Here is a 21,442-nt window from a genome sequence, read left to right on the forward strand (position 1 = left end):
GAACCCCTGGCTCGCATAGTGGAGACTTATGGGGTGGGCATTGTCAGCTACGCTGATGATACCCAATTGATGTTCAAGCTCACACCTAACCACAGAGAGGATGCCACTAATTTTTCCAGCTGTCTCTCCTCTGTGGCAGCCTGGATGAACAAGAACTGCCTTCGCCTTAATGGCGATAAAACCGAGCTGCTGGTGGTAGGAAAATCTTCTTCCGCATGGTCTCACATGTGGTGGCCTGCGGAATTAGGCAGCCTGCCCTGTCCTGCGGTCTCGGTACGCAACTTGGGCATAACACTTGATTCTACTCTCTCGTACATGCCTCATGTCAGCAAAGTCACGGCCAGATGTTTCAGTGTATTGAAGGTCCTCCGGAAGGTATTAGACCTCCTCCCCATAGACTCCAGGAAGACCATTGTTCATGCCCTAGTAACCCCCATCTGGACTATGGGAATGCCCTGCTACTAGGGTTAAGCAAGAAAGGACTTCACCAACTCCAGTGTGTCCAAAATGCCGCTGCACGTTTGGTGCTCAAACTTCCTCGCAGAGCCTCAGGGACATCTGCCCTGTCCAAACTTCACTGGCTCCCCATTGAGGAACGAATTCAATTTAAGTCCTTATGCTTTGCCCATCGCATCGCCCAAGGCACGGGGCCAGAATATTTAAAAAGCCTTCTTACAACTCACCGCAATTTAAGATCTTCTGGAGCAATGTTGTTCAAAATTTCTAAAGTCGTCAGAGCCAAGATGGGCGGCCGCTCGTTTAGATATCAGGCTTCTAAGTGCTAGAATGAGCTCCCACTTGAGATCCGTATGGAACCCTCGGAAACCAGGTTTCGGGGAAAACCCAAAACGTTTCTATTCCCACGCACTTAACCCCTTCCCTTCCTTCCCCCTTGAGCTGGCACTCCCGAGCTTCTTCCTCTAGCTTCACTGCAGTTTTCAGCGCGGAGACACTCTGTTCTGAGTAACCAGGCGCTTTACAAATGGCTTTAAATTAAATTAAATTAAAGGTGGAAGGTGTCTGCCAAAAGAATGGGGTATCTGCAAGGCGAATGGGGTGTCTGGAAGGAGAAAGGAGGTGTCTGGAAGGAGAAAGGAGGTGTCTGAGAAGAGAAGATGTGTGTCCACAACTCGCTGTTTACAAATAAGCAAACCCCATTAAACAAATTAATGAATAAAATGTGCCCCTCCCCCACAGCTGGCAGAGTGGTGCCCGCTGCAGGTGCGGAGTCCCTGTCATCCACGACCTGCTTCACACGTGCACATAGACCTGATTACATGTGAACACATGCACTGCACACTGGCAGGACCCAAGGTACAGAAGCCTGGCTTCCACTGGTGCAGCAGGTGCAGCGGCACCGGGCCTTGAGGCCTGAGGGGGCAACTGTGCCCAGATGTTTGCTGCCTATTATAATTCAAACCGTGGCCGGATCAATGCAGACTCGAAACACGTGCACCGGAAACGGAAATAGCAATATATTGTCTGACAAAGGACACAAAGCATCAAGCGGACGGTGCCAACCCCCCCCCCCCCCCCACACAAAAAAAGTCCACCCCGCCTTTCTGTTCACACCTCCCCCAGTCCCCCCTACCCCCTCCCCCCCCCCCCCCTCCCCTCCAACCCCTTCCCCTATTCCTTCACACCCCCTGATCCCAGGCACAGGGTTTCTTCCTTCCTGTGCAGGGCGGCGTGATAGCAAATATACCCCTCCCGAGGCTGGGGCAACCGAGCAGGGGGTGGAAGGAAAGGGTGGGGTAAGAGCCAGGGGTGGGTTCAGAGCGCCTCGAAGTGCCATGAAGTACTTTGCATGGAACAGGGGGAGCTGCAAGGTACGGGAGTAGGTCTGACGGCAGTGCACGGAAAAAGGAGCCGTGACGTAAGCAGGGTTTAAAACAGGGTGGAGGGGCTGCAGGGCACGTGAGAACAGTCTGATAGCAGGGAGTACGGGGCAGAGGAAGACGCAGGGTAAAATGCAGAGTGCAGGGGGGTTGCAGAGTACAGGGGTACGATCTCATAGCGGGGAGCATGGGGCAGAATAAGTCAGCAGGGTAAAATGCAGAGTGCAGGGGGGTTGCAGAGTACAGGGGTACGATCTCATAGCGGGGAGCATGGGGCAGAAGAAGTCAGCAGGGTAAAATGCAGAGTGCAGGGGGGTTGCAGAGTACAGGGGTACGATCTCATAGCGGGGAGCATGGGGCAGAGGAAGTCAGCAGGGTATAAAACAGGGTGCAGAGGCTGCAGGGTACGGGTGTGGGTCTGATAGCAGGGTACGGAGGAAGTAAGCAGGGTATAAAGCAGAGTGTAGGGGGCTGCAGTGCATGGGAGTACGGTCACATGGCAGGGCATGGAGAAAGGAGCAGGGAAGTAAGCAGGGTATAAAGCAGAGTGTAGGGGGGTGCAGAGTACAGGAGTACGGGTTGATAGCAGCGAGCATGGGACAGAGGAAGTAAGCAGGGTATAAAGCAGAGTGCAGGCGGTTGCAGAGTACAGGAGTACGATCTCATAGCGGGGAGCATGGGGCAGAGGAAGTCAGCAGGGTATAAAACAGGGTGCAGAGGCTGCAGGGTACGGGTGTGGGTCTGATAGCAGGGTACGGAGGAAGTAAGCAGGGTATAAAGCAGAGTGTAGGGGGCTGCAGTGCATGGGAGTACGGTCACATGGCAGGGCATGGAGAAAGGAGCAGGGAAGTAAGCAGGGTATAAAGCAGAGTGTAGGGGGTGCAGAGTACAGGAGTACGGGTTGATAGCAGCGAGCATGGGACAGAGGAAGTAAGCAGGGTATAAAGCAGAGTGCAGGCGGTTGCAGAGTACAGGAGTACGATCTCATAGCGGGGAGCATGGGGCAGAGGAAGTCAGCAGGGTATAAAACAGGGTGCAGAGGCTGCAGGGTACGGGTGTGGGTCTGATAGCAGGGTACGGAGGAAGTAAGCAGGGTATAAAGCAGAGTGTAGGGGGCTGCAGTGCATGGGAGTACGGTCACATGGCAGGGCATGGAGAAAGGAGCAGGGAAGTAAGCAGGGTATAAAGCAGAGTGTAGGGGGGTGCAGAGTACAGGAGTACGGGTTGATAGCAGCGAGCATGGGACAGAGGAAGTAAGCAGGGTATAAAGCAGAGTGTAGGGGGCTGCAGTGCATGGGAGTACGGTCGGATGGCAGGGCATGGAGAAAGGAGCAGAGAAGCAAGCCGGTCTGTATACTGGCAGGGACTCTCACCCAGCCCCTCCGGCCTAACTGAAGGCAAGAGGAAGCCTGGAGCTGGGGGGGGGGGGGGGGGGGGGGGGGGGGGGGGGGCAGACACCGGGGGGGGGGGGGGGGGGGGGCGTGGGTCTGGAAGGAGAAGCCTGCAGTGGCCACTTGTGAGCCCTGAAGGAACCTCCTTTGCCTGTCCGTGGAGATCCAGGTGGACGCACTCATAACTGCAGGAACTGATCCACTGTTCTCATTTCGGTTTTATTTTATTCCTAAAAAACTTTTTGATTTCAATTAATTGGTCTGGGGGCTTTACTGGGGGCTTTCAGGACGCAAGTGTTGAGCTGGCTCCATCTCGGCTCCCCAGTGCCAAGGAGGTAAGATAACACACGATAGACGTGTTTCCTGTCTAGGCGCTAGATTTGCATAGTGCGGGTAAAGTTGCCTCACTGGGTACCCGGCATCCTCCACCGTTCTTGCGCCGCCCGCCCACCCACAGGCGGCCCAGGAGATGCTTCCCTGCAGCCTTGAGACTGCGTTTGCCTGTCTAGGCGCTAGATTTGCACAGTGGTACCCGGCTTCCTCCAGCGTTCTTGTGCCCCCCGCCCGCCCACAGCAGTCTCAGGTGATGCTTCCCTGCAGCCTTGAGAGACTGCGCTTGCCTGTCTAGGCGCTAGATTTGCACAGTGGTACCCGGCTTCCTCCATCAGTCCGAGAAGCTGATTGGAGCTGGCGTGGGCTCTGCCTCCAGTGATCCATTAGCACTGGTCTCACCAGGGGCCGTCTGCAGATGGCCTCTCTTCCCTGCATCCCGCGCGCCGAAGAAACGAGATTGTTTCGCCATCACTGATTGGAGCAGGAGCCCCGCCAAGCCCTGCCCAGAACTGATGATGCCATGACCCCCCCTCCCTCTTTCCCCCGCCCCCATCACGGGTACTTCTGATTCTGCTTTCCTCAAACAAGGCACCGGAAGTGTCTGAGAGTGGTGTTACCCTGCATCCGACTCACCCCCTCCCCACCTCCTTCCTGTCTGCCCGTCCGTCGGTCCCCGAGGGTGAAGGGACCTTGGGGGTCCCACCTCCCCCCCCCCCCCTCAGACCCCCTGACAAGTGTCCTGGGCAGAGGGGGGCACAAGAAGGTCTCGGGAGAAGACCAGATGGGACGGGCTTCAGCGACCGGACGAGATGCAGGGGAAAGAGGCAAGATGCAGGGGGTGCAAGGGGTGGAGTAGAAGAGATGCAGGAAAAAGAGGGAAGATACAGGGAAAGGCACATGGGTGGAAGTAGAGGAGATGCACGGTAAAGAGGAAAGATGCAGGGGAAGGTTCAAGGGGTGGGAGTAGAAGAGATGCAGGGGAGGGTACAAGGGGTGGGAGTAGAAGAGATGCACGGTAGTGGCAAGATGCAGGGTAAGGTACAAGGGGTGGGAGTAGAAGAGATGTAGGGGAGGGTACAAGGGGTGGGAGTAGAAGAGATGCAGGGTAAAGAGGCAAGATGCAGGGGGTGGGGGTGCAAGGGGTGGGAGTAGAAGAGATGCAAGGTAGAGCCAATATTCAGGCAGAGGCGCATCCGAGGGAAAAGAAAAGATGCAGGGCAAACAGGGAAGCTACAGGGAAAGGCACATGGGTGGAAGTAGAGGAGATGCACGGTAAAGAGGCAAGATGCAGGGGAAGGTTCAAGGGGTGAGAGTAGAAGAGTTGCAGGGGAGGGTACAAGGGGTGGGAGTAGAAGAGATGCACGGTAGTGGCAAGATGCAGGGTAAGGTACAAGGGGTGGGAGTAGAAGAGATGCAGGGGAGGGTACAAGGGGTGGGAGTAGAAGAGATGCAGGGTAAAGAGGCAAGATGCAGGGGGTTGGGGGTGCAAGGGGTGGAAGTAGAATAGATGCACGATAAAGAGGCAAGATGCAGGGTAAGGTTCAAGGGGTGGGAGTAGAAGAGATGCAGGGTAAAGAGGGAAGATGCAGGGTAGGGTACACGGGGGGAGTAGGACAGATTGCAGAGGGGAGGTTAAGAGGTGAGAGCAGAGGCCAGGGAGCCTGGGGAGCATGGTCTGCACTCAGGCGCGGATGCAGGGGTGGGTGCAGGGGAGACGTACGGGTTGGTAGACGGGTCTGCCTGCAGAGGGCAGCAGGGTGCCGAGGCGACGAGAAGAGAACACGTGCAGGGAAGGAACTGGACTTCTATGTCCTGCAGAGAGGGTGAGGGGGACGCCTGCAGGAAGGTGAAGGCCTTCATGCATTGGGCGCATGCCAAGTGCGAAGAATGGGCGGTGGGCACCGAGGAAGGGGTCACAGGGTAGGAGCAGGAAGCAGTGCGGAGGGTGTGTGGCAGCTTGAACCAGGGCTTTACAGCTCTGCAGCTTTGGGGAAGTGCTGTGTGCAGATGGTAGGTGCCATGGGATTGGTGCCAGGCCTGGGCGCAGGGAGCAGTGCAGGGGATAGGTGCAGGGGGTGGGTGCCAGGCCTGGGCAGAGGGAGCGGTGCAGGGGATAGGTGCAGGGGGTGGGTGCCAGGCCTGGGCAGAGGGAGCGGTGCAGAGGATAGGTGCAGGGGTGGGTGCCAGGCCTGAGCGCAGGGAGCGGTGCAGAGGATAGGTGCAGGGGTGGGTGCCAGGCCTGGGCGCTGGTAGCGGTGCAGAGGATAGGTGCAGGGGTGGGTGCCAGGCCTGGGCGCAGGGAGCGGTGCAGAGGATAGGCGCAGGGGTGGGTGCCACGCCTGGGTGCAGGGAGCGGTGCAGAGGATAGGCGCAGGGGGTGGGTGCCAGGCCTGGGCGCAGGGAGCGGTGCAGAGGATAGGTGCAGGGGTGGGTGCCAGGCCTGAGCGCAGGGAGCGGTGCAGAGGATAGGTGCAGGGGTGGGTGCCAGGCCTGGGTGCAGGGAGCGGTGCAGGGGATAGGTGCAGGGGGTGGGTGCCAGTCCTGGGCGCAGGGAGCGGTGCAGAGGATAGGTGCAGGGGTGGGTGCCAGGCCTGGGCGCAGGGAGCGGTGCAGGGGATAGGTGCAGGGGGTGGGTGCCAGGCCTGGGCGCAGGGAGCGGTGCAGGGGATAGGTGCAGGGGGTGGGTGCCAGGCCTGGGCGCAGGGAGCGGTGCAGAGGATAGGTGCATGAGGTGGGTGCCAGGCCTGGGCGCAGGGAGCGGTGCAGAGGATAGGTGCAGGGGGTGGGTGCCAGGCCTGGGTGCAGGGAGCGGTGCAGGGGATAGGTGCAGGGGGTGGGTGCCAGGCCTGGGTGCAGGGAGCGGTGCAGAGGATAGGTGCAGGCGTGGGTGCCAGGCCTGGGTGCAGGGAGCGGTGCAGGGGATAGGTGCAGGGGGTGGGTGCCAGGCCTGGGCGCAGGGAGCGGTGCAGAGGATAGGTGCATGAGGTGGGTGCCAGGCCTGGGCGCAGGGAGCGGTGCAGAGGATAGGTGCAGGCGGTGGGTGCCAGGCCTGGGCAGAGGGAGCCGTGCAGAGGATAGGTGCAGGGGGTGGGTGCCAGGCCTGGGCAGAGGGAGCCGTGCAGAGGATAGGTGCAGGGGGTGGTGCAGAGGATAGGTGCAGGGGTGGGTGCCAGGCCTGGGTGCAGGGAGCGGTGCAGGGGATAGGTGCAGGGGTGGGTGCCAGTCCTTGGCGCAGGGAACGGTGCAGAGGATAGGTGCAGGGGTGGGTGCCAGGCCTGGGCGCTGGTAGCGGTGCAGAGGATAGGTGCAGGGGGTGGGTGCCAGGCCTGGGCGCTGGTAGCGGTGCAGAGGATAGGTGCAGGGGTGGGTGCCAGGCCTGGGCGCAGGGAGCGGTGCAGATGATAGGTGCAGGGGTGGATGCCAGGCCTGGGCAGAGGGAGCGGTGCAGAGGATAGGCGCAGGGGGTGGGTGCCAGGCCTGGGCGCAGGGAGCGGTGCAGAGGATAGGTGCATGAGGTGGGTGCCAGGCCTGTGCGCAGGGAGCGGTGCAGGGGATAGGTGCAGGGGGTGGATGCCAGGCCTGGGCGCAGGGAGCGGTGCAGAGGATAGGTGCATGAGGTGGGTGCCAGGCCTGGGTGCAGGGAGCGGTGCAGGGGATAGGTGCAGGGGGTGGATGCCAGGCCTGGGCGCAGGGAGCGGTGCAGAGGATAGGTGCATGAGGTGGGTGCCAGGCCTGGGTGCAGGGAGCGGTGCAGAGGATAGGCGCAGGGGGTGGGTGCCAGGCCTGTGCGCAGGGAGCGGTGCAGGGGATAGGTGCAGGGGGTGGGTGCCAGGCCTGGGCGCAGGGAGCGGTGCAGATGATAGGTGCAGGGGGTGGGTGCCAGGCCTGGGCGCAGGGAGCGGTGCAGAGGATAGGTGCAGGGGGTGGATGCCAGGCCTGGGCAGAGGGAGCGGTGCAGAGGATAGGTGCAGGGGGTGGCATCAGGCCTGGGCGCAGGGAGCGGTGTAGAGGATAGGTGCAGGGGGTGGCATCAGGCCTGGGCAGAGGGAGCGTTGCAGAGGATAGGTGCAGGGGGTGGCATCAGGCCTGGGCAGAGGGAGCGGTGCAGAGGATAGGTGCAGGGGGTGGGTGCCAGGCCTGGGCAGAGGGAGCCGTGCAGAGGATAGGTGCAGGGGGTGGTGCAGAGGATAGGTGCAGGGGTGGATGCCAGGCCTGGGCAGAGGGAGCGGTGCAGAGGATAGGCGCAGGGGGTGGGTGCCAGGCCTGGGCGCAGGGAGCGGTGCAGAGGATAGGTGCATGAGGTGGGTGCCAGGCCTGTGCGCAGGGAGCGGTGCAGGGGATAGGTGCAGGGGGTGGATGCCAGGCCTGGGCGCAGGGAGCGGTGCAGAGGATAGGTGCATGAGGTGGGTGCCAGGCCTGGGTGCAGGGAGCGGTGCAGGGGATAGGTGCAGGGGGTGGATGCCAGGCCTGGGCGCAGGGAGCGGTGCAGAGGATAGGTGCATGAGGTGGGTGCCAGGCCTGGGTGCAGGGAGCGGTGCAGAGGATAGGCGCAGGGGGTGGGTGCCAGGCCTGTGTGCAGGGAGCGGTGCAGGGGATAGGTGCAGGGGGTGGGTGCCAGGCCTGGGCGCAGGGAGCGGTGCAGATGATAGGTGCAGGGGGTGGGTGCCAGGCCTGGGCGCAGGGAGCGGTGCAGAGGATAGGTGCAGGGGGTGGATGCCAGGCCTGGGCAGAGGGAGCGGTGCAGAGGATAGGTGCAGGGGGTGGCATCAGGCCTGGGCGCAGGGAGCGGTGTAGAGGATAGGTGCAGGGGGTGGCATCAGGCCTGGGCAGAGGGAGCGGTGCAGAGGATAGGTGCAGGGGGTGGCATCAGGCCTGGGCAGAGGGAGCGGTGCAGAGGATAGGTGCAGGGGGTGGGTGCCAGGCCTGGGCAGAGGGAGCCGTGCAGAGGATAGGTGCAGGGGGTGGTGCAGAGGATAGGTGCAGGGGTGGGTGCCAGGCCTGGGCAGAGGGAGCGGTGCAGAGGATAGGTGCAGGGGTGGGTGCCAGGCCTGGGCAGAGGGAGCGGTGCAGAGGATAGGTGCAGGGGTGGGTGCCAGGCCTGGGCGCAGGGAGCGGTGCAGGGATAGGTGCAGGGGGTGGATGCCAGGCCTGGGCAGAGGGAGCGGTGCAGAGGATAGGTGCAGGGGGTGGATGCCAGGCCTGGGCAGAGGGAGCGGTGCAGAGGATAGGTGCAGGGGTGGGTGCCAGGCCTGGGCAGAGGGAGCGGTGCAGAGGATAGGTGCAGGGGGTGGATGCCAGGCCTGGGCAGAGGGAGCGGTGCAGAGGATAGGCGCAGGGGGTGGGTGCCAGGCCTGGGCGCAGGGAGCGGTGCAGAGGATAGGTGCAGGGGGTGGATGCCAGGCCTGGGCAGAGGGAGCGGTGCAGAGGATAGGCGCAGGGGGTGGGTGCCAGGCCTGGGCGCAGGGAGCGGTGCAGAGGATAGGTGCAGGGGGTGGGTGCCAGGCCTGGGCGCAGGGAGCGGTGCAGAGGATAGGTGCATGAGGTGGGTGCCAGGCCTGGGCGCAGGGAGCGGTGCAGAGATAGGTGCAGGGGTGGGTGCCAGGCCTGGGTGCAGGGAGCGGTGCAGAGGATAGGCGCAGGGGGTGGGTGCCAGGCCTGGGCGCACGGAGCGGTGCAGAGGATAGGTGCAGGAGTGGGTGCCAGGCCTGGGCGCAGGGAGCGGTGCAGAGGATAGGCGCAGGGGGTGGGTGCCAGGCCTGGGCGCAGGGAGCGGTGCAGAGGATAGGCGCAGGGGGTGGCATCAGGCCTGGGCAGAGGGAGCGGTGCAGAGGATAGGCGCAGGGGGTGGGTGCCAGGCCTGGGCGCAGGGAGCGGTGCAGAGGATAGGTGCAGGAGTGGGTGCCAGGCCTGGGCGCAGGGAGCGGTGCAGAGGATAGGTCCAGGGGTGGGTGCCAGGCCTGGGCGCAGGGAGCGGTGCAGATGATAGGCGCAGGGGGTGGGTGCCAGGCCTGGGCGCAGGGAGCGGTGCAGAGGATAGGTGCAGGGGTGGGTGCCAGGCCTGGGTGCAGGGAGCGGTGCAGAGGATAGGCGCAGGGGGTGGCATCAGGCCTGGGCAGAGGGAGCGGTGCAGAGGATAGGCGCAGGGGGTGGGTGCCAGGCCTGGGCGCAGGGAGCGGTGCAGAGGATAGGTGCAGGGGGTGGTGCAGAGGATAGGTGCAGGGGGTGGGTGCCAGGCCTGGGCGCAGGGAGCGGTGCAGAGGATAGGTGCAGGGGTGGGTGCCAGGCCTGGGCGCAGGGAGCGGTGCAGAGGATAGGTGCAGGGGTGGGAGCCAGGCCTGGGTGAAGGGAGCGGTGCAGAGGATAGGTGCATGAGGTGGGTGCCAGGCCTGGGCGCAGGGAGCGGTGCAGAGGATAGGTGCAGGGGTGGGTGCCAGGCCTGGGTGAAGGGAGCGGTGCAGAGGATAAGTGCAGGGGTGGGTGCCAGGCCTGGGCAGAGGGAGCGGTGCAGAGGATAGGTGCAGGGGTGGGTGCCAGGCCTGGGCAGAGGGAGCGGTGCAGAGGATAGGTGCAGGGGTGGGTGCCAGGCCTGGGCGCAGGGAGCGGTGCAGGGATAGGTGCAGGGGGTGGATGCCAGGCCTGGGCAGAGGGAGCGGTGCAGAGGATAGGTGCAGGGGGTGGATGCCAGGCCTGGGCAGAGGGAGCGGTGCAGAGGATAGGTGCAGGGGTGGGTGCCAGGCCTGGGCAGAGGGAGCGGTGCAGAGGATAGGTGCAGGGGGTGGATGCCAGGCCTGGGCAGAGGGAGCGGTGCAGAGGATAGGCGCAGGGGGTGGGTGCCAGGCCTGGGCGCAGGGAGCGGTGCAGAGGATAGGTGCAGGGGGTGGATGCCAGGCCTGGGCAGAGGGAGCGGTGCAGAGGATAGGCGCAGGGGGTGGGTGCCAGGCCTGGGCGCAGGGAGCGGTGCAGAGGATAGGTGCAGGGGGTGGGTGCCAGGCCTGGGCGCAGGGAGCGGTGCAGAGGATAGGTGCATGAGGTGGGTGCCAGGCCTGGGCGCAGGGAGCGGTGCAGAGATAGGTGCAGGGGTGGGTGCCAGGCCTGGGTGCAGGGAGCGGTGCAGAGGATAGGCGCAGGGGGTGGGTGCCAGGCCTGGGCGCAGGGAGCGGTGCAGAGGATAGGTGCAGGAGTGGGTGCCAGGCCTGGGCGCAGGGAGCGGTGCAGAGGATAGGCGCAGGGGGTGGGTGCCAGGCCTGGGCGCAGGGAGCGGTGCAGAGGATAGGCGCAGGGGGTGGCATCAGGCCTGGGCAGAGGGAGCGGTGCAGAGGATAGGCGCAGGGGGTGGGTGCCAGGCCTGGGCGCAGGGAGCGGTGCAGAGGATAGGTCCAGGGGTGGGTGCCAGGCCTGGGCGCAGGGAGCGGTGCAGAGGATAGGCGCAGGGGGTGGCATCAGGCCTGGGCAGAGGGAGCGGTGCAGAGGATAGGCGCAGGAGTGGGTGCCAGGCCTGGGCGCAGGGAGCGGTGCAGAGGATAGGTCCAGGGGTGGGTGCCAGGCCTGGGCGCAGGGAGCGGTGCAGATGATAGGCGCAGGGGGTGGGTGCCAGGCCTGGGCGCAGGGAGCGGTGCAGAGGATAGGTGCAGGGGTGGGTGCCAGGCCTGGGTGCAGGGAGCGGTGCAGAGGATAGGCGCAGGGGGTGGGTGCCAGGCCTGGGCGCAGGGAGCGGTGCAGAGGATAGGTGCAGGGGTGGGTGCCAGGCCTGGGTGCAGGGAGCGGTGCAGGGGATAGGTGCAGGGGGTGGGTGCCAGTCCTGGGCGCAGGGAGCGGTGCAGAGGATAGGTGCAGGGGTGGGTGCCAGGCCTGGGCGCAGGGAGCGGTGCAGGGGATAGGTGCAGGGGGTGGGTGCCAGGCCTGGGCGCAGGGAGCGGTGCAGAGGATAGGTGCATGAGGTGGGTGCCAGGCCTGGGCGCAGGGAGCGGTGCAGAGGATAGGTGCAGGGGGTGGGTGCCAGGCCTGGGCAGAGGGAGCCGTGCAGAGGATAAGTGCAGGGGGTGGGTGCCAGGCCTGGGCAGAGGGAGCCGTGCAGAGGATAGGTGCAGGGGGTGGTGCAGAGGATAGGTGCAGGGGTGGGTGCCAGGCCTGGGTGCAGGGAGCGGTGCAGGGGATAGGTGCAGGGGGTGGGTGCCAGTCCTGGGCGCAGGGAGCGGTGCAGAGATAGGTGCAGGGGTGGGTGCCAGGCCTGGGTGCAGGGAGCGGTGCAGAGGATAGGTGCAGGGGTGGGTGCCAGGCCTGGGCAGAGGGAGCCGTGCAGAGGATAGGTGCAGGGGGTGGTGCAGAGGATAGGTGCAGGGGTGGGTGCCAGGCCTGGGTGCAGGGAGCGGTGCAGAGGATAGGTGCCAAAGGATAGGTGTCAGGCTTGGGCGCAGGGAGCGGTGCAGGGGATAGGTGCAGGGGGTGGGTGCCAGGCCTGGGCGCAGGGAGCGGTGCAGGGGATAGGTGCAGGGGGTGGGTGCCAGTCCTGGGCGCAGGGAGCGGTGCAGAGGATAGGTGCAGGGGTGGGTGCCAGGCCTGGGCGCAGGGAGCGGTGCAGAGGATAGGTGCAGGGGGTGGGTGCCAGTCCTGGGCGCAGGGAGCGGTGCAGAGATAGGTGCAGGGGTGGGTGCCAGGCCTGGGTGCAGGGAGCGGTGCAGAGGATAGGTGCAGGGGTGGGTGCCAGGCCTGGGCGCAGGGAGCGGTGCAGAGGATAGGTGCAGGGGTGGGTGCCAGGCCTGGGCGCAGGGAGCGGTGCAGAGGATAGGTGCAGGGGGTGGGTGGATGGCAGGCCAGTGTGCAGGGTTGGTGCATAGAATAGGTGCAGGGGGTGGGTGTCAGGCCAGAAAGCAGAAAGTGTTGCATTGTATAGGTGCTGAGGGTGGGTTCAAGGCTAGGGCGCCGGGAGTGGATAGCAGCAGGGTTTGGGTGCCAGGCCTGGGCGCAGGGAGTGGTGCAGGGGGTGGGTGCAAGGCTAGGGCACCGGGAGTGGCAGAGAGGATAGCTGCAGGGTTTGGATGCCAGGACTGGGCGCAGAGAGCAGTGCAGAGGATAGGTGCAGGGAGTGGGCATCAGGCCTGGGTGCCTGGGGGGTAGAGGATAGGTGCAGGGGGCGGGAATGTGCGAAGCCTGGGTGCAGGGAGACTTGCAGAGGACGGCTGCAGGGAGGGAGGGCGGGTTCCAGGCCTGGGCGCAGGGAGTGGGTACGGAGCACCAGCGCCAGCCCAGGGAGCAGAGAGCGGTGCAGAGGACGGGTGCCGGGCTGGCTGTGCCCCTCTCCCCTGGAGCCAGCTGCGGAGGCGCCGGGCTGTGCCAGGCCGGGCCTGGTGCTGTCTGGAGCGGCCCCCCTGCGCCGCGCCCCCTCCACCACCCCCGGTGGCCGTCGCAGAGCCCCGGGTGCCAGCCCCAGCCCCCGCTCCCTCATCGGTGCCCGCAGCCCCCCAGCCCCCGCTCACCGCTCCCTCCGGGCCGGGTCCTGCGCCGGCTGCTGCGGCTGCTGGAGGCCGGTCTTGGTGGGCGCCATCTTTCCGCTGCTGCCGGGCTCCGGCCGGGCTTTAGGGGCGGCCAGGCCGGGCCAGGGGGGGCTGCCTGCCCCCGGGGGCCGCGGACTCCTCCAGAGCCATGCCCGCCGCCGCCGCCGCAGTGATGGAGCCGCCGCTGCCTCCAGATCCAGGCGAGGAGGAGGGAGCTGGAGACGGCGAGGGGCGCACGGGGGTGCGGGGGCCGCCGCCGCTGGCTGCCCCCCCCCCCCCCCCCCGATCCGGGCCTGGGCTGGGAGCGGGCTGCGGGAGGGGGCACGGGTGCGGGGCGCAGATGTACGCCTGGGAATGTCTGTGTGTGCCCCTGTGTGCACATGTACACATCTGTACTGTACATCATCTGTGTGTGCTGCGGGGGTGCCCCTGTGTGCACATCTGTGCTGTACATATCTGTGTATGCTGTGGGGGTGCCCCTGTGAGCACATCTGTACTGTACATATCTGTGTATGCTGTGGGGGTACCCCTGTGTGCACCTATGTACTGTACATCATCTGTGTGCGCTGTGGGGGTGCCCCTGTGTGGACATCTGTACTGTACAAATCTGTGTATGCTGTGGGGTTTGCCCCTGTGAGCACATCTGTACTGTACATATCTGTGTATGCTGTGGGGGTACCCCTGTATTCACATCTGTACTGTACATCATCTGTGTGCGCTGTGGGGGTGCCTGACCACATCTGTACTGTACATATCTGTGTTTGCTGTGGGGGTGCCCCTTTGTGCACATCTGTACTGTACATATCTGTGTAAGCTGTGGGGGTGCCTCTGTGTGCACATCTGTACTGTACATATCTGTGTATGCTGTGGGGGTGTCCCTGTGTGCACATCTGTACTGTACATATCTGTGTATGCTGTGGGGGTGCCCCTGTGTGCACATCTGTACTGTACATATCTGTGTATGCTGTGGGGGTGTCCCTGTGTGCACATCTGAACTGTACATATCTGTGTATGCTGTGGGGGTGCCCCTGTGTGCACATCTGTACTGTACATATCTGTGTATGCTGTGGGGGTGTCCCTGTGCGCACTTCTGAACTGTACATATCTGTGTATGCTGTGGGGGTGTCCCTGTGTGCACATCTGTACTGTACATATCTGTGTATGCTGTGGGGGTGTCCCTGTGTGCACATCTGAACTGTACATATCTGTGTATGCTGTGGGGGTGCCCCTGTGTGCACATCTGTACTGTACATATCTGTGTATGCTGTGGGGGTGCCCCTGTGTGCACATCTGTACTGTACATATCTGTGTATGCTGTGGGGGTGTCCCTGTGTGCACATCTGAACTGTACATATCTGTGTATGCTGTAGGGGTGCCCCTGTGTGCACATCTGTACTGTAAATATCTGTGTGTGCTGTGGGGTGCCCCTGTGTGCACATCGGTACTGTACATCCTCTCTGTGTGCTGTCGGGGTACCCCTGTGTGCACATGTGCAGATTTGTGCTGTACATATCACTGTGTGCTGTGGGGGCATCGCTGGGTGCAGATGTAAATTGATACTTGTATAGCGCAGTACTCACCCGCAAGGGTCTCAAGGCGCTTGTACGTAGGCCTGTGAATAACTGTGTGTGCTGTGGGGGTGCCCCTGTGTGCACACCTATACTATACATCATCTGTACGTGCTGTGTGGGTATCCCTGTGTAAACATGTATATGTCTGTACTGTAAATATCTGTGTGTGCTGCGCCATTACACCTGCGTGCAGATGTACATGTCTGTACTGTAAATATATGTGTGTGCTGCGCCAGTACCCCTGCGTGCAGATGTACATGTCTGTACTGTAAATATCTGTGTGTGCTGCGCCAGTACCCCTGCGTGCAGATGTACATGTCTGTACTGTAAATATCTGTGTGTGCTGCGCCAGTACCCCTGCGTGCAGATGTACATGTCTGTACTGTAAATATCTGTGTGTGCTGCGCCAGTACCCCTGTGTGCAGATTTGCACTTCTGCACTGTAAATATCTGTGTGTGCTGCGCCAGTACCCCTGCGTGCAGATGTACATGTCTGTACTGTAAATATCTGTGTGTGCTGCGCCAGTACCCCTGCGTGCAGATGTACATGTCTGTACTGTAAATATATGTGTGTGCTGCGCCAGTACCCCTGCGTGCAGATGTACATGTCTGTACTGTAAATATCTGTGTGTGCTGCGCCAGTACCCCTGTGTGCAGATTTGCACTTCTGCACTGTAAATATCTGTGTGTGCTGCGCCAGTACCCCTGCGTGCAGATGTACATGTCTGTACTGTAAATATCTGTGTGTGCTGCGCCAGTAACCCTGTGTGCAGTTGTACATGTCTGTACTGTAAATATCTGTGCGTGCTGCGCCAGTAACCCTGTGTGCAGTTGTACATGTCTGTACTGTAACTATATGTGTGTGCCGTGGGGGTACCCTTTGTGCAGATGTGCACATCTGTGCTGTAAAAATCTATGTGTGCTGTGAGGGTATCCGTGTGCAGATGTGCCCATATGTACTGTAAATATCTGTGTGTGCTGTGAGGGTACCCTTGTGCATATGTGCACGTCTGTGAAAATATGTATGTGCTGTGGGGGTACCCCTGTGTGCAGATGTGCTTATCTGTGAATATATGTGTGTGCTGTGGTGGAGAGTACACGTCTGTACGTGTGATTCTGCATTCATCATTCACACTCAAAACATACATCCTTTTAAACTGAGCACACAAAACATCGCCCCCTTCAGAGGTACATACAAGAGACATCATCAGCAAAAGTACAGATACGCCGTGGGATCTGGCTCGATGTACACACAAGACGCAAATGTGCACCCATGACATTATCTGCGTCTACACATGAGATATGCATACGAGAGCTTACAAGCACTCATACTATCTGAATGTGTACTCATGAGATGTGCATACAAGAGGTTGCATGTGCTCAAGCTATCTGCATATGTACTCACTAGATGTACATGAGAGGTCACATGCGCTCATACTAACTGCATTTGCATCACAAGATATACACATTATAGCTCACATGCACTCATACTATCGGCATATGTACTGATGAGATCTATGCACAAAAGTTTATATTCACTCATACATACTGCATATGTACTCGAGGTGTACACATGAGAGGTCACATGCACTCATACTACCTGCATTTGTATCACAAAATTTGCACACAGGAGCTTACATGCACTCATAGTATCTGCATATGTACTCATGAGATGTACAAATGAGAGGTCAAATGCACTCATACTAACTGCATATGTGCTCATGAGATGTACACACAAGAGCTTACATGCACTCATACTATCTGCATATATACCCACGAGATGTATTCACAAGAACCTACATGGACTCTTATTATCTGCAAATGTACTCAAGAGATGTAAGCATGAGAGGGAACATGCACTTTTACTATCTGCATATGTCACCATGAGATATACATACAAGAGCTTACATGCATTCATACTATCTGCATATGTACTCACAACATGTACACATGAGAGGTTACATGCACTAATACTATCTGTTTATGTATTCACAAGATGAACACATGAGAGGTTGCTTGCCCTCATACTATCTACATATGTACGCATGAGATGTTCACATGAGAGGCCACCTGCACACATACTATCTGCATTTGTATCACAAGATGTACACATGATAGGCTACATGCACTTATACTACCTGCATATGTGATCATGAGATGTAAACACAAGAGCTTCCATGCGCTCATACTACCTGCCTATGTACTCTCGAGATCTACACATAAGAGCTTACATGCGCTCATACTACCAGCGTATGTACTCACAAGATGTACACATGAGAGGTTACAAGCACTCATACTACCTGCCTATGTACTCACGAGATGTACACATGAGAGGTTACAGGCACTCATACTGCCTGCCTATGTACTCACGAGATGTACACACAAGAGCTTACATGCGCTCATACTATCTGCCTATGTACTCACGAGATATACACATGAGAGGTTACATGCGCTCATACTACCTGCCTATGTACTCACGAGATGTACACACAAGAGCTTACATGCGCCCATACTACCTGCCTATGTACTCACGAGATGTACACATAAGAGCTTACATGCGCCCATACTGCCTGCCTATGTACTCACGAGATGTACACACAAGAGCTTACATGCGCTCATACTACCTGCCTATGTACTCACGAGATGTACACATAAGAGCTTACATGCACTCATACTACCTGCCTATGTACTCTCGAGATGTACACACAAGAGTTCACATGCACTCATACTACCTGCATTTGTACTCTCGAGATGTACACACGAGATGTACACATGAGGTTACATGCGCTTATACTACCTGCTTATGTACTCACGAGATGTGCACATGAGAGCTTACATGCACTCATACTGCCTGCCTATGTACTCACGAGATGTACACATGAAAGGTTACATGCACTCATACTACCTGCCTATGTGCTCACGAGATATACACACATGAGTTTGCATGCACTCATACTACCTGCATTTGTACTCAAGAGATGTACACATGAGAGCTTACATACACCCATACTGCCTGCTACATACTACATGCACTCATAATATGTACTCACGAGATGTACACATGAGAGGCTACATGCATTCATACTACCTGCACTTGCATCACACGATATACATATGAGAGCTTACATGCACTCGTAGTACCTGCATATGTACTCACAAGATGTAAAAATGAGAGGTTACAGGCACTCATACTATCTGCGTATGTCCTCTTGAGATGAACACACAAGTGCTTGCATGTGCTCATCCTATCTCCATATGTACTCATGAGGTGTACACACGAGAACTTACATGCACTCATACTAACTGCATATATACTCATGAGATGTACACACAAGAGCTTACATGCACTCGTACAACCTGCATATGTGCACACTGGATGTACACAGGAGAGGTTACATGCGCTCATCCTGCCCGCCTATGTACTCACGAGATGTACACATGAGAGTTTACATGTGTTCATACTGCCTGCATATGTACTCACAAGATGTACACACAAGAGGTTACATGTGCTTATACAACCTGCCAATGTACTCACAAGATGTACACATGAGAGGTTACATGCACTCATACTACCTGCCTATGTACTCACGAGATGTACACACAAGAGTTTACATGCGCTCATGATGCCTGCCTATGTACTCATGAGATGTACACACGAGAGGTTATATGCGCTCATACTACCTGCCTATGTACTCACAAGATGTACACACAAGAGTTTACATGTGCTCATACTGCCTGCCTATGTACTCATGAGATGTACTCATTGTTAGACGGACCGGGAGGGTCGGCCGAGACTACGGGGAGAGGTCTCCGGGGAGAGCCGTCTCCAACGACTGTACAGACAAGTAACTTCCCCCCCACAGACGGACACCACACAAGGTTGAAGTTTAACGAGGCTTTATATGCAATTCTTAGGTTACGATGATATGATACAAGGAGGTCTGAACTCAGGGGTCCCCTCGGTTCTGGTCTCTGGTTTAGGAAAAGGGGTAGCGGGACAGTCTTGTTACCAATGAGTGGAAAATAGCTCTCAATCCTCGAGCTCGGCGTTCTAGATGATCGGGCCGCGGCGGAGCCAGCCGGTCCCGAGATGGACGAAGGAAAAACGACGGTCCGCGGCGGAGCCTGCAGGTCCCGGTGAAGATGACGGTTACAACGGTCCGCGGCCACGCCAGCAGGTCCCGACGACGATGAAGGAGATGAAGGTTGCGAAGGCTGTGGCAGCGCCAACAGGCAGGACGATGGTGCACAAGACAGAGCTACGGCAGCGCCAGTAGTCGGCCTAGGATGAGTTCCTCTTTACGTCTCTCGACTCCAAGATACAACTGCCTTCCTGCTCTGGAGCTGCCCCAGTTATAGGGCTGGTGTGCTTTGATGTCCGGACCCTCGCACTTGGAGGTCGGGAGGTCCGGGATGAGGGAGTCCAGACACCCAGCAGGGGGGTGGAGCCAACGCCCGGGGAGGCGATGGGCGAGCGGCACTGGGTGGTGGAGAGCCATCGACACCTCCTTCTCCCATTGACTTGCCAAGTAGCCCGCTCACCTCCTGGGTGGATGGTGGTGCCGGGATGTCTGAGGCCTGGCCAGGCCCAGGGTTGAGGTCGGCCGGGGGCCAGGCGGCCACGTGGGGGAGTGTCCAAGATGGCGCCCCAGGATGGGTGCGTAGGTTGGCAGTGGATCGGACCCACGAGGTGGACATGCTCGAGGGCAGGGGTCCCTGAGGGGACGGAGGACGTGCAAGGGTGGTGTGTAGTACCTGCGTGACCGGGCTCAGGCCTGGTCGGGCCGGGGGAGAGCGGCCTTTCATGTGGCCTGTCCAACATGCGTCCCCCCCAGCTGAAGGCGGGGAGAGTTACCCATCCTTTTGGGGACTCTCCTCGTCGAGGCGGAAGAACCGGGACAGGCCATCTGCGTTGGCGTGATCTGGCCCAGGCCGGTGTTCGACTGTGAAGTCCATACCTTGTAGGGAGATGGACCAGCGTAGTAACTTCGGGTTTTCCCCCCGCATCTGCATCAGCCATTGCAGGGGTCGGTGGTCGGTCTGTACCCGAAAGTGTGTGCCAAAAAGGTAGGGCCGGAGCATCTTGAGGGCCCATACCACAGCGAAGGCCTCCCTCTCTATGGTGCTCCAGCGCTGTTCCCGTGGTAGGAGTCGCCGGCTAATGAAGGCCACCGGTTGATCAAGGCCGTCGGTGTTCACTTGAGACAGGACTGCCCCAATGCCATGGTCGGAGGCATCCGTCTGAACGACGAACTCCCGGCTGTAGTCGGGGGCCTGGAGCACAGGGGCGGAACACATGGCGGCTTTCAATTGTTCAAAGGCAGCTTGACACTCTGGGGTCCAGTTGACTTTCTTGGGCTGGTTTTTCGACGTGAGTTCTGTGAGGGGCCCCACTATAGTCCCATAGTCTTTCACGAACCTTCGGTAGTAGCCTGTGAGGCCCAGGAAGGCTCGTACCTCGGTCTGGGTGATGGGGGACTGCCAGGACTGGATGGCGGCAATTTTTAGCTGCAGAGGGGCCACCAGGCCGCTTCCCACCTGGTGCCCGAGGTAGGTTACAGACCCTTGCCCAATTTGACATTTGCTGGCCTTGATCGTGAGGCCAGCCCGCTGTAGGGCTTGCAGCACTGCTCGGAGGTGGTGGAGGTGCTCGGACCAATGGTGGCTGTACACAGCGATGTCGTCTAGGTAGGCGGCGCTGAATCCTTCGAGCCCCGCCAGGACCTGATTGACGAGCCGTTGGAATGTCGCTGGGGCGTTCTTCATGCCGAAGGGCATGACGGTGAAATGGTAATGGCCATCGGGTGTGGAAAAGGCAGAACGTTCTTGCGCCCTGGGTGTGAGGCCGATCTGCCAGTAGCCCGCCGTTAGGTCGAAGATACTGAGGTAGCGGGCAGCTCCCATGCGGTCGATCAGTTCATCTGCCCGGGGGATGGGATGTGCGTCTGTTCGGGTGACCGCATTCAAGCCCCGGTAGTCGACGCAGTACCGGAGTTCTGGTGTGGTGCCGGGGGCAGCTGCTTTGGGGACCAGTACTACAGGGCTGGCCCAGGGGCTGTCTGAGGCTTCGATGACCCCGAGTGTGAGCATCTTGGCTACTTCGTCCTGGATGCAGGCCCGTACCCGATCTGGCACGCGGTAGGCCCGGTGGCGGATAGGGGGGCTGTCCCCCGTGTCCACATCGTGCACACACCAGGAAGTGACACCTGGGGTGAGGGAGAACAGGCTGGCGAACTGTGATAGGAGGACTTGACAGTCCTGGCGTTGCTCTCTGGTGAGGGCCTCCGAGAGTCGGACCCCATCCACGGAGCCGTCTTGCTCCCGAGTCCGTAGGAGGTCAGGGAGGGGCTCGGAGTCTTCTTCAGCCCCAGTGTCTGTGGCCATCAGGAGGCTGAGTTCTGTGCGCACAAAGTGGGGCTTTAGTCTGTTAGCGTGGAGGACCCGGAGTGGGTTCCGGGAGGATTCCATGTCGATGAGATAGGTGGCAGGGCCCTTGCGCTCGATTACTTTGAAGGGCCCCGTCCATTTGTCTTGTAGGGCGCATGGTTCGGTGGGGGACATCACCCATACCTGTTGGCCAGGTTCAAATTCAATGGATGAGGCATTCCGGTCATACCACTTTTTCATGTCCTCTTGACTGGCCTCTAGGTTGGTTTTTGCCAGTTCCCGGAACCGCCGGGTCTGGTTGCGGAGGGTTAAGAGATACCGGAAGACATCTGGAGGGTTCTTTAACGGAGGCATCTCCCAGCCTTCTTTGACTAGGCTGAGCGGCCCCCGCACTGGGTGTCCATATAGCAGTTCAAATGGGCTGAAGCCCA

At 59.8% G+C, this 21,442-nt stretch overlaps 1 protein-coding gene across 1 annotated transcript in view; it reads right to left on the bottom strand.

Annotated features, from left to right (window-relative positions):
• The window catches only part of NPAS3 (neuronal PAS domain protein 3), a 1,714,960-nt gene extending 1,701,857 nt beyond the window's left edge, over nucleotides 1-13,103 (bottom strand). Inside the window, exon 1 of the mRNA XM_086936951.1 lies at nucleotides 13,036-13,103. Coding sequence (XP_086793077.1) covers nucleotides 13,036-13,103 — 68 coding nt within the window. The remainder of the gene's footprint in view (nucleotides 1-13,035) is intronic.
• Nucleotides 13,104-21,442: the final 8,339 nt, after the last annotated feature.

The sequence above is a fragment of the Lissotriton vulgaris genome, chromosome 9 (genome assembly GCF_964263255.1).
Source record: "Lissotriton vulgaris chromosome 9, aLisVul1.2, whole genome shotgun sequence".
NCBI classification, from domain to species: domain Eukaryota; kingdom Metazoa; phylum Chordata; class Amphibia; order Caudata; family Salamandridae; genus Lissotriton; species Lissotriton vulgaris.